The 13,057-nt window shown below is 41.6% G+C and overlaps 2 protein-coding genes across 10 annotated transcripts in view; one reads left to right on the top strand and one right to left on the bottom strand.

Moving 5' to 3' along the window:
• The window catches only part of LOC145712419 (leucine-rich repeat-containing protein 37A2-like), a 31,894-nt gene extending 21,294 nt beyond the window's left edge, over nt 1-10,600 (bottom strand). Inside the window, exons 1-4 of one of the 9 annotated variants that reach the window (XM_081794683.1) lie at nt 7,196-7,352; nt 6,537-6,593; nt 4,184-4,355; nt 4,028-4,067 (exon numbers count right to left, since the gene is read on the bottom strand). In XM_081794683.1, the coding sequence (XP_081650809.1) occupies nt 4,028-4,067; nt 4,184-4,277 (134 nt within the window). In that variant the 5' untranslated portion in view covers nt 4,278-4,355; nt 6,537-6,593; nt 7,196-7,352. Of the gene's footprint in view, nt 1-4,027; nt 4,068-4,183; nt 4,356-4,563; nt 4,712-6,087; nt 6,149-6,235; nt 6,478-6,536; nt 6,594-7,195; nt 7,353-9,731; nt 9,813-10,534 lie in introns of those variants that run through there. The other 8 variants (XM_081794682.1, XM_081794681.1, XM_081794686.1 and 5 more) reach the window with 8 other exon arrangements.
• Nucleotides 1-13,057, top strand: part of LOC144615267 (leucine-rich repeat-containing protein 37A2-like) — a 344,316-nt gene that overhangs the window by 223,906 nt on the left and 107,353 nt on the right. The window lies entirely within an intron of this gene.

The following is a 13,057-nucleotide window of genomic DNA, read 5'->3' as shown; positions in this document are numbered from 1 at the left end:
TCCCAGTTTGTCAAGCCAGTCAAGAAGCAGAGCTGGAATCTGAACTCAGTTCTGACTCCAAAGCCTGTATTTAACTTGTATGAAAAAAAAAGGGGGTTTAAAATAGCCGTTACCTTAAACTTAACTTTGAGAGCATTAAATATAGAAACACTTTGCTGAACTTCATCTCTCCATCTGGGAGAGCTTCTCTAAGAATTACATTTTCTATTTTTATTCCTTTCCTCTAATCATCTCTCATGATTAAGTATTTAATTAGCCTGTGATCATTGAGACTTTAGAGATTTCATTTTTTATTTTTGTATTCTATTTTTTGAGAGAGAGAGTACAAGAGTGTGAGTGAAGGAGAGGCAGAGGAAGAGAGAGAGAGAGAATCCCAAGCAGGCTCCATGCCCAGTGCAGAGCCTGACATGGGGCTTGATCCCATGACCGCAAGATCATGACCTGAGCCGAAATCAAGAGTCAGGCAGTTAACTGAGCCACCCAGGTGCCCTGAGACTTTAGACATTTTAAAGCCCTGTTACAGGTGAATCAGTGAAAATGAGAAAGGAAGGACGTCTGAAAATTCATCCTTCCGTAAAAGCAACAACAACAACAAAAAACTAGCAAAAATGGTCAAAATCAACTTTCTCAGAACTTTGGAAATTTTAACCAATGGGCTTGCAGCAACCCGGAGAGCATTTATTAAAGAAAAAATTACTAATTTCTATGAGAACAGTGAGCTCTGTTGTTTTAACTTGTCCTCAACCTCTGCTCTCCATCGTGATGGTAGCCTTAAAAATTGCCCACATCCCAGGGGAACAGAAGGGAGCTCAAGTTCCTTAAAGCCTCGTTCCCAAGGAACAAACTGTCATTGTTTTACCTGTCTAGTGGGGTCCCTAAAAAACTTCACTTGAAAGCCTTGCCCTTGACCTCACTGAGAACTGCACAGTGCTAAAATAGCCTCTTCCCAAGGGGCATTTTTTGAAAACAATTATAGATAAATGTTTTAATCTGGCAGCTATGTGAGGCAATTGATAACAAGACAAAAAATAGCCTAAACAAAAAGCCTAAAAGGAAAAAGCTGAGAAATGAGATGTCCATAGGGACTTTGAAATGCTCCAACATCTTCCTGGGTAACTAGAAGACCACAAGACATATTCCTGGGAATGTAGAAAAAAAACCTTAGCACTAATAAATGAGTTCAGCAAGGTTACAGGACACAAGATCAATATGTAAAAATTAGCTTTATTTCTATACATCAGCAATGACTATTCCAAAAATGAAATTAGAAAAACAATTCCATGTATAACAGTACTCAAAAGAACAAAATACTTAGGAAAACATTTAACCAAAGAAGTGCAAGAATCACACTAAAAACCACAAAACGTTGTTGAAAGAAATTAAAGAAGATTGAAATAAGTGTAAAGATATGCCATGTTCACGGATCAGAAGAAAATATTGTTAAAATGGCACTATACCCCAAATTGAACTGTGGTTTCAGTATAATCCCTATCCAAACCCCAACTGACTTCTTTCCAAAAATTGGCAAGCTAATTCTAAAATCTGTATGTCAATTCAAGGGACCGAGAATAGCCAAAATGATCTTTTTAAAAAAAAAAAAAAAGTTTATCTATTCATTTTGAGAGACAGCGAGCATACACACCCGTGCAGAAGAGCAAACATGAGCGAGTGTGAGTGGGGAAAAGTGTGAGCAGGGGAGGGGCAGAGGGAGAAGGAGAGGGAGCATCCCAAGCAGGCTCCATGCTGTCAGTGCAGATTGCAACACGGGGTTCCATCTCACAAACCATGAGGTCATGACCTGAGCTGAAATCAAGAGCCGGCCACTTAACCAACTGAGCTACCCGGGTGCTCCAAAACGATTTTGACACAGAACAACAAAATGGGAAGACTCACACGCCCTGGTTTCAAAACCTACTTCAAAACTACAGTAATCACGGTGTGGTACTGGCAAAAGAACAGACATGTAAGTTGATGGAACAGAACTGACAGTCCAGGAACAAATCCTCACATTTATGGCCCACTGATTTTCAACAAGGGTGCCAACACCATTCAACGTGGGAAGACTAGTCTTTTCAAATGATGCTGGGACAACCGTATATCCCCATACAAAATAATGTAGTTGGATTCCTACACTTCACACCATATATAAATATTAACTCAAAATGAGTCAAAGACCTAGAAGGAAGAGCTCAAGCTATAAAACTCTCAGGAGAGAAATCTTTATGACCTTGGATTTAGGCGACGGTTTCTTAGACATGACACAAAAAGCACAACAAACCAAAGGAAAAATAGATAAACTGGACTTTATTTAAAAATAAAAAAACAACCCAAAACTATCATATGTCTGATACAAGTCTAGTATCCAGAACATCCAGAATATATAAAGAACTCTTAAAACTCAGTGAAAAGACAAATAATCAAATGTTTAAATGGGTAAAGGATTTGAAGAGACATTTCGCCAAAGAAAATACATGAATGGCCAATAAGCACATGAAAAGATGCTCAATGTCTTAGGTCATTAGGGAAATATAAATCAAAGCTACAATGAGATACTACTCTACACTCACTAAGATGGCTATGATCGAACAGAGAGACAATGATAAGTGGTAGCAAGATTTGGGGAAACCAGAATCTTCATACATTGGTGGGAATGTAAAATGGTGTAGTCACTGTGGAAAACAGTTCGGCAGTTCCTCAAAAGGGTTAAATATAGAGTTACTACATGACCCAGCAATTCCACTCTTAGGTATGTACCCAAGAGAATTAAAAACATATGACCACACAAAAACTTGTACATGAATACTCATAGCAGCATTATTCACAATAGCCAAAAAGTCAAAATAATCCAAATGTCCAATAACTCACGAATGGATGAACAAAATGTGACTGGAGCACCTGGGTGGCTCAGTCGGTTAAGCATCTGACTTTGGCTCAGGTCGTCATCTCACAGTTCATGAGTTCGAGCTCTACATCAGGCTCTGTGGTTTTGGATCCTCTGTCCCCCTCTCTCTCTGCCGCTTCCCCGCTTGTGTGTGCGCTCTCTTTCAAAAATAAATAAACATTAAAAAAAGGAATGAAGTACTGAAACATGCTACAACCGGATAAATCTTGAAGCCAACAAGCCATGTGAAAGAAACTAGACACACATTTCTATGAAATGTCCAGAATAGGCAAATCCATAGGGGCAGAAGGTAAATTAGTTGTTGCCAGGGGCCTGGGAGGAGGGGGGAATGGGGAGTAAAGGCTGATGGGTATGGTATTTCTTTCCAGGGGGGCAATGACAATGTTCTGGAATTAGCAGTGATTATTGTCTATCAAAGTATACCATTGGACTATATACTTTATAATGTTGCATATTCTATTATGCGGACTATATCTCAATTTGAAGAAAAAAAAAAAGAACCATGTTGTGATAAATAGAGAACCAGTTGCCAGAAGATCAAACATGTTAGTAGGTGGAGAAAAGGGGAGCGAAGATTCAAACTCTTCCACAACGGAGGTCAGAGGGAGTTAGCGGTGCGGCTGGGAGCCATGCATTTTTGTTCTTGCCTTGGAAACTCCCCTATTCTTCCTATTCCAGCCCCTTCTTCTACGTTTTTTCAGGCCCATTAACATGTCGGGTTTGTGTAACACTAGTTAATATCCAGTCAGACAATGTTATGAAGAGAAAGAACGTGAGTGTCACATGTCTGGTTAAACACAGTTCCTCAACCTTGAGGCTCCGAATGTCCTTTGGCTTTGAAAAAATAAAAATGGCATTAATACCTACAAGCTTACTGGCGGGCTCTGTGCAAGTAACCTCTTCCACGTGTGTGTCTTCCCCTGCCCACTTCTCCCCGCCCCTGCTCCCCCCCCCCCCCCCCGCTCCCTATTAAGAAAAACTATGAAGAATTATGCAGCCAAAACAATTTAGTAGTTTGTTATCCTTCCCCCCAACTATCTCAGTGCTCTACCCCCACTGTCCCCCCCCTCTTTCCTGGTAGCTCACCCATGGCCTTATACCCATCGGCTCGGTGCTTCCTCTTACCCAGGCAGCCCTCCTGCTGAGATGAATGCCCTGTGTTTATCTGTAGTGAAAACAAAATACAGGCCACTCCAAGTTATCCTATCTCCTCCTGTCTTTAGTGCCGCCTTCTCTTCATGGAGCTATTGTGCCCGAGCCAAGGGGAGAATGAGAACTGACCCGACAGGTTACATCTGCTGGACCGACAGCAATTGTCTTTCCACAGACTGCGATACGAACGAACGGTGGACGCTGCACTAGACATCATCTCCATTTCCGTTCAATTCCCTCATTTTACAGATAAAACGTGTGCTGACTCAGTCTATTGGCTTTTGGATATTCGTGGGCTTATCTTTATGGGAGTAAAACATAACAACAGTTATCCTCAAAGACTGTCTCATAATCAAAGTTGAAGAAATACTGTTCTAGATATTTTTTTGTTTTTTAAAAAACTCTATCTTATTTGAAGAGGAAAACTCAAGTATTTTTGCAAAAGCTTTCCGTTGCAGAGCAACGGGACAGACTAAAGGTAGCTCACAAAATAAGGGAACATTTCTTACGTGTTATTTTTTTTTTCTCCAAATTCTTCTACAGAGGTCCAGACAGATGGGCTACGTTTCCTTTCTATTAACTGAGGAGACAGAGAAGACTTGAGGACTGAAGCTTGTCACCACTGTCCTGAATGTACTGAAATCCTAACAGCTTTAGCTGAAAAAATGTCCAAAGCAGGCAGTGAAAATACATTTCAAATAGGACAGACTCCAAACTCTCTATGCTGGAATCCCAAGGCATGGAGGGAAAACTGGCTCCTTGGAGGAAAGCAGTTGAAGAAATAAGTAGAGTGATCTAGACCCTATTCCAGTATGTTTGAAGTACTTGGGGATAGAATAACCCCTTTCCTTTATTCATCTACATAGGTTCATGAGCCATGAGAACATGACTCCCCATGCGAAGCTCCTCAATACAAGACATCTAACGGCATCACGTAGATCCTCTCTCAGGGGTTGGGCGGGGGGAGGGGCGAAGCCTAAAGAATCTGAAATGGTGAGCCCATGTTTTAATTCAAGTTCTGAGAACAGCCTTGAAGAGGAGTTTCTGGCAGTGAGGAACAGCCCAAGAAGCAAGGGCCCCGGAATCAGGCAGACCTAGGTCTGAATTCTGGCTGTCACTTCCTGGTGAAGGGACTTAAGTAACGAACGTCTCCGAGTCTTTTTAGCAGCATTTACCTCATAAGGCAATTTGAGGATTAAAGGAAAGAGCATGTGCAAAGCACCTAGCATAAGGCTGGGCACAGAGTGGGTGCCTAGCAGTGACGATGTGATATTTGCACCAGGCGGTGAGCAGGAAGCCTGGGGATGCCCATAGGTGGCATGGCCAGGAGCTCCCGAAGCATAGGGAAAAGGAGCTCCCTGCTCGAAAGGTCCTATTCCAGTGAGAAGCTGACTCCAAGGGACGACGCCCAAAAGGCCGGTTGTCATTCAGGTCCTACCTAGTGCCAGGGAATGCGGAATTGTATTACTCTCGAAGCTTCTTAAGTGGTTCTGTCACTTATTGACAGTGTGAACCTAGGCAAGTCACCCGATGTCTCTGAGTTTCAACTTCCTCATCCCCGAAATGAGGATGATACTACCTGTATCACAAGAGTTGCTGGAAAAACGAAAATGAAGTGGCGTGTGAGGGGCCACATCCGGAGCATTTCCCACGTGCCAAGCTCTATTCTAAGAGTTTAAGACACACTGTCTTACTTGCAGCACAAGCGAAAGGTCTCAGCGTAGTGCCGGAGCGCAGTAAATACCTAACAGAGGTAGGTATTAAAGAAATGATATGGGGCAGAGGAGCAACTACCATGCTTCCCAGAGAAAGAAGATGCCTTGGCATATACGTGGGAAGAATCAGATGCAGCTGGGAGAAGAAAAGTAACAGTTGGGTATGACTATCGCAAAGCTTCTGAACTACCACACACGGAAAATAATAAAAGTTACCCTAAATCACCCCAAAAGGACAGCCCTGAGTTGTCATCTTCATCCTTAACGTTGATGCCTTTCTGAATCTGAGAAGAAGCTGTCAGGATTTCCAGTACATACCAAAAAGCGATGACAATATCCTGAAGTGTGTCAACTTGTGTGGGCACGCAGCCGTCTAAAAGGAAGCAGATGGCGGTTGACTGGGGGAGCGTTAGGGCATCTCTGTGACTGCGGCTCGACTTTGCCTTCAGAGGGTGGCCACACCTACCTCAACGATATTCTCAACAATAATTCAAAAGGGGTAAGGCTTAGATTTTCCTTATTCTCCCTTAGAGCTTATGTTCTTGGCACAATACTGATGCGCCACAGACGAGCCAGCATGTGAATGTGCTCTATCCCGATAAGGTACAGCCTTTCTACATCGTAGAGTCCTTCGGCTTCTAAACTCATGGAGCTCGTACTGTTAGAAGCAATGAAGTGAATTTTTTAAAATAAGCCATCGGTCTGCACCTGTGTAGGTGAATGAAGGAGAAGCACTTTAAAGTCAGGAAAAAAAAAGTATACTTAACATTTAGGATTATCAACCACTGTTGGTTTTCCATAATATATTTCATTCCTGATTTCATCTGAAAGAAATAGGATTATTACTACCATTCAAAAAGTGGTACCTTATTAATAAACTCTTGGCATGGCTTTGAGGTGGATTTCAGATTCAAAATAGACTTTACCACACCGCTAACGTGTTCACTCAGTGTTTATCAATAACTTAAGAGGCTTCATTCAAAAAACTTACTGAGATAGAATTACCTGAAACCCAGGGGTGAATCGAGGCCTTGTAGGGTCTGGACCTCATCTACTTTGGGAAATCCTGCCTCATCAAAACATGCAAAATTATGCGTACAGGAACTGCGAGGGTCCCTCCCAAGACTTCGGAAGGGGCCTATGTAAGTGAGAAGACCTGAAGTTTAAGCTTCAGTCAGTTCAAGATAAATCCACCTCAGCTGGGGCCCAAAAGGTTTACAAACTTATTTAATGCTGGAGAAAATATTGTTTCAACTTATAAACACCCCAGTAATTAAGTCACATAGGTAATAACGTGACTGAATTCACGGGATGGCATCTCCCTTGCGCATGCTCTCTTTCTCTCAGAATAAATAAACGTTAAAAAGAAAAAAGAAAAGAAAAGTTTGGCCCCAAACAAGGAGCCCAGCCTCCAATACACACTTACTGTACTGTGATAATTTTTTGGAAGTTAACTGTGAATTCGTTTTAGTAGTACAGCTCTATTCAAACCACATTGAAAGGGCGGGCCTACGCCGGCTGACTCCATCTTGTTCTGTGTCCTTCACCTTGACCACACCTCCTCCCCTTGAGTAACCCCCCCCCCCACCTGCCTAACAGCACTCTTCCCCAGGACCCTTCCCCAGCCAATCAGCTGAGGCCACAGCCATTACCTCACCAACTGCCCCTAGGCCCCAATAAAACCTTTGTCCTTTTGAAACTGGCTCTCTCTCCCCGGTATCTCACCTCTGCATCAGTGCAGGTAGGGGATTGAGCTCGAGCTAGCTCGAATAAAGGCTCTTTTGCTTTTACATCGGACTCGGCTCCCTGGCGGTATTTGGGGATCACGAATTCTGGGCATAACACACATGACATGAGTATTAATTTATTCTCAATACCAGCTAGCTCTGGTTCTTTAATTACCTTTTTCTGTCATGTAAGATCGATGAGGGAGCATGAGGCAAGTTGAGGGCAAGATACAAGTTAGCACATGCCCCCGCCCCAGGTGGGATATGTGTGATTCTGGCTGCTCGAGGACAAAGGAAAGGAAAGAAAACAAATGGTTAACTGATAAGAGATCTCAGTCGGGCAAGATAGGAGTTTCCATCAGTTTACAAATATCTTAGTAAATTACAAGAAAAAGGCAATCTTATCAATAGCCTAATCGCCAGAAACCTACAGAATCAGCTTCCTGGAGCCCCCACATCACCCCTCCATAGTGATATGGGGAACAAAGGCAAGAAGGAAATCTCAGGTAAAATTAAATTTCCTTATAACCTGCAGCCTATTGACAGATACTTGAGGCAGGCAAATAAAATATTTCTCCAGGAACTCCCTACTGTCTTAATGCTTTGCTAGACGGAAAAACAACCTTAGCTTGACAATAGCAAGGCCTCTGGTATCTTAGGAGTCCTCTTTCACATATCACAGTCCCTCTGGAGACTTCCCTTTTGACTTGACCTCCCAATTCCATAGCATATAACCTGTCACTCTTCACAACCCCAGTGCAGTTCTTTCTGCCCACGGTCCTGTCCCTGTGCTTTCATAAAATCGCCTTTTTGCACCAAAGACATGTTCAAGAATTCTTTCTTGGCCGTCGGCTCCCGACTCCCCACCATCTCCCCAAAACTTCATCAAGATGAACGTGGAAACTCAACACAAGCAAGTTGTTGCCTTGTCCACGACAAATCTGTTCTATTCCACAACCATCCCCTACTTTGTCACCCCCTAGCTCGTTACCCTGCTGCACTGATGCCAGCATGGCTCACATACGTTTTCCCATCAACGGCCATCTTTTTCTCCTTCCAGTATGAAAGATTCTTGGGGACAGTCCCTGTGTATTCTTTGTACCCCCAGTACTTAGTACACTGTCGACACAGAGTGCGCGTGGCACTGAGTGTTTTTCAATGAATTCATTCATTGTTATCAACGGATTCCACCCTATTTTGTCCTGTATTGCCTACATAACTATGAAATTCAGATTCTTAGAAGAGACTCTCGGTGTTATAAGATGCTTAGTAGAGGTGGTGAGTTTTAAGACATTATATTGACACCACTAAAACCTCTTGGTGGAGAAACTCAATGAGCCCGTTCTCTGGCATGCCGGCAAAACAAAAAACTGACCCTCAGTATTCTTTCCCCAAGTTAGGCATCAGCAAATTAATGAGAGGAGAGAGGAGGCCCCTGCTCTTGGGCACCCGCAGGAACTTACTCCAGCTCCGGACACACCGTAAACACTTTCATCTAATGGAAGATAAGTTGTGAAATCGGATTTCTGAACCACAAGACAGTAAGACAGTCTTTTCCAGCGTCTGCTTTAGAGGAGGGTCTTCAACCTTGAGTCTAAAAATCCCCCTCAGGCCACTGAACATGTCCAGTATGATTTGCTTTTTTACAGAGAAATCACAGAATTTTCCGGCTGAAAGGGAATAACACACTTCTTAATTGAAGAGTGGTCAGGAAAGAAAACACATGGAGAGCAGTGCCCTGTGGCAGGCATTCAGGAGTTCTTTCTGCTTTCCTGATGGCTCAAGAAGCACCCACACCTTTTGCTGCCTGGAGAACTCTGTGCTAAACTTAGTTCTTTGAAGTTCTCTTTTGCATAGGAAACTTGCACATGAGCAGGAATCAAAGTTAAATTCAAAAGTGGATTTCAAGGGCCATGCACACCTTGGGGAAGCATCACTGTCACGAATTCCCATGATAATACTGACTTGGGTGTTACTTGCTTGGGGCTTTCACTGCCCACACAAAGCTGGGTACGAGGGAGGGCAGAGAGTGCCATTTAGGAGTTAAGACAAGTCCCTTGGCCTCTTTGTACCTTAGTTTCCTCATTTGAAAAAAAAAAATGGATTTTAAGACCTACTTTCCAGAATTCATACTGGGTTTATTAACACACACCTAACCAATCACTGTATGATATTTTTACATGTAGTTTTTTTTTGTTTTTTTTTTTACATGTATTCATTTTCTATTTCACTTACAGCTTGTGTAAAAACGGCATTCCATGCCAGGCCTGAAATGTTCCAAAGCTCAGTTCGGTGAGTAAATTGCAACGAAGATTTCTACACACACACACACACACACACACAAAACAAGACACAAACAAAGAGAAAAAAAAGATATTCTTTCAGAATATTTATCCTTTGGCAGTGATTCTAATTTATAGATAATGAAACATAACCACAATACTCTCTCCATACACTAAAGAAATCTCACTATGAAAGATACTTGCCTTTTTAAAAAAATATTTGCATGAAAGATTTATACTTTCATGTTTATACATGTGGTGCATTAGATACAAATCAGTAAATGCTCAATAAATACTTGTGTTAAGTAAGTATTTTTTTCTAGAGAAGTAAGTTTATTTCTCTAGAAAAACGTTTCACAACTTTAGCACTGTTGAGATTTATGGTTGGATAATCTTTGTTATGGGGGGGGGGGGGTGCTGCCCTGTGAACTGTAGGGTGTGACAGCAGCCCTGGCCTCCACCCACTAGATGCCAGGAGCACATCTACAGTCTGACAATCAAAAATGTCTCCAGACACTACCAAGTGTCACCTGGATGCAAAATCACCCTGGCAGAGAACTGCTGCTCTAGAACGATTCACTCTGATCTCTATAATAACTCTCACACCAAACTTTGCCACAGACAAAAAAGATTTGCTACATAATTTTAGTAGCTTTCGACTAATAAAGTTTCATTCATTCCAAATGAATAACAAAGAGGTTTACAATTAAGTTTAATACAAATTCCAAATATAATGAATTTATATTTGTAACTTACATAAACTTCAAAAAAGGTAGTGATTCAAATGTACGTCTTTCAATAGATTGTATTTTATTGCAGGATAAATCTCTAGGAAAAGGAAAAGGAAAATATTGCCTCAATTAGCTATAAGATATCTAATTAGTAGGATGGTAGTATTGAATAAGTAGCTTTTGGCTAAACTCTGAGTATTAGGAATTGTTATTTGAACCTTCCAGAGCCCCTAACCCTGTCCTCACCTTTCTTAAGAGTCTCACCTTTGTGATCTTCATACATAAAATATACAACTATAGATCTTGATAGATCTTGGAAGTAATCTTTCCTGAGAGCAGAAGAATTGATTAAATGACTGTTTGTGGCCTCATCAATTTCTAAATTATGAGCTCAAAGTTGTGATCGCCACATATAATTTCTAATATTAAAAGGGATATTCTCACATTAGCACACCTTCCTGGTTTAGTTCTATTTCTTGACACCAAGTCAATACCAGAAGAGGTAAAAGATACCTTTTCATTTAACTTGAAAAGAAGTTACTCCTCTAATCAATACCTAACTTTGAACGAACTCAGAATTATATTATCATATTAATAGAAATTTATTTTTGGTTGTACGTTGCCTAAACGGTCTATGAATTTATCAATTGCTTCAGCTGCAAGTGGGGCCAACAAAAAAACAACATGGTCCTGGATTTTTATTTGGAAACACCCATTCTTGATTATGGTTGACCCTCTTATTTCCATGGATTTCAGCCGAGTCCCTCACTTTCCACCTACATGGGTACCACCATCTTCTGACTGGCATTTTCATCTCTGGTCTCTCCCATTCTAATCTATACTGCACACAGTCACCAGATTAATTCTCCAGGAGTGGTTCTCAAATATCAGAGTCACTTGGGAACTTACTCAAGATGCAAATTCTCAGCTCTACTCTGGACTGAGTGAATCAGGAACTGTGGAGGTGGAACCTGTGTTCTGACAAGGCCTCCCGGTGACCCTGGTGCAGTCTAAAGTTTGTCCTAGAGCACTGCTGTGATAACACGGTAGCCTGGCATATTATCCAAGGCCTTCAAAATCCTAAATCCGGCTCTAGTTTCCTACTCTACAGATACCAAAGAAATTTCTCCTGCATTTTGCCTTTCACTCACTCTATCTTGCAAGCATATTCTTCCCAAGATGTCTATCTGATGATACGTCATAGCCATTCAAGGTTCTGCTCAAACAGCATTTCTCTAGTAACTTCCCTGATCCAACTTGAAGTCTTCCCCCCTCTTCTGTGTTCCAAAAACAACTTATACTTCTCATTGCCCAAATCCATTTCTTCCCCTCCCCCTCTCCTCCTCCTCCTTCTTCTCCTTCTTTTAATTTTTTAAAGTAGACTCCACGCCCAACCTGGGGCTTGAACTCACGACCCTGAGATCAAGAGTCGCATGCTCTACTGACTCAGCCGGTCAGGTGCCCCAATTTCTTCTTAATATAGTTATTCTGGCATTCCATTTCCTCTGGGCATAAACTCCATGAAAGTATGGACTAGTCTTGCTCATCTGCGTTGTCTACTGTGTTTAAAACTGATGCATGGACAAAGAACAAACTCAAATATTTATAAACTAAATTAACAGCTGGGTAGTGAGTAGAAGGAGCAAAACGACTGAAAAGAAATGTGGTTTTATGACTTTGTGGCTCCCTCTTCTGCACTTTGTCAGTGCTTCATCATCCATTTAGTGCTTAGGCGTTATGGTTTAAGCTTCTGTTTATTTTCCCTGTGAAATCATGAGTTCCTACAAGGGTGGGAAGCCTGTCTTAACCATCTGCGTGCCTATGGTACTGGGCATAGGGCCTGTCACATTCTTTTTTAGGTTTTGATTCACATTTTTTTTGAATGAATGAATGAATGAGAACACTTCACCTGACATGAAATAATTGGCTTACAAAGTACCTCATAGTAGAAATAATGAAAGGCCCTATCCATTGCGCAGTTTGTCTCTTTTGTTTTTCTCCAAACTGTGTTTGTAATGTTTGGAGCCCAGATGGCAGAGGTAGCCAAGAAGACCAATACAAAGTGGTTGTCCCCTAAGACTTGGAAGGTTTGATAATTTGAAGGACTATTTTTAGTGTCATATGAGATTCTTTTTACTCACTACCCTTAAGCCTTCCACATTTGCAAGAAGAATCTATGTTCTAAAGCACATCATTAATAAGGATTAATGAGGGGCGCCTGGATGGCTTAGTCGATTGAGTATCTGACTTCGTTCGGTTCAGGTCATGATCTCACTGCTCATGAATTCGAGCCCCGCATCGGGCTCTGGGCCAACAGCTCAGAGACTGAAGCCCGCTTCGGATTCTGTGTCTCCCTCTCTCTCTGTGCCTACCCTGCTCATACTCTGTCTCTCTCTCTCTCAAAAATAAATAAACATTAAAAAAATTTTTTAAAAAGGATTAATGAAATACACAGCTTTGCATGGCATGGACAAAGAATAAACACTGAACCTCCATAGCAAAGAACATTAGTATCTCTGTAAGTACTATTCACTAGTAAAATGAGCTG

The sequence above is a fragment of the Panthera onca genome, assembly GCF_046562875.1.
Source record: "Panthera onca isolate mPanOnc1 chromosome E1 unlocalized genomic scaffold, mPanOnc1 haplotype 2 h2.Chr16_ul_1, whole genome shotgun sequence".
Taxonomy (NCBI): Eukaryota; Metazoa; Chordata; class Mammalia; order Carnivora; family Felidae; genus Panthera; species Panthera onca.
This window is presented reverse-complemented; position numbering and strand designations above follow the sequence as displayed.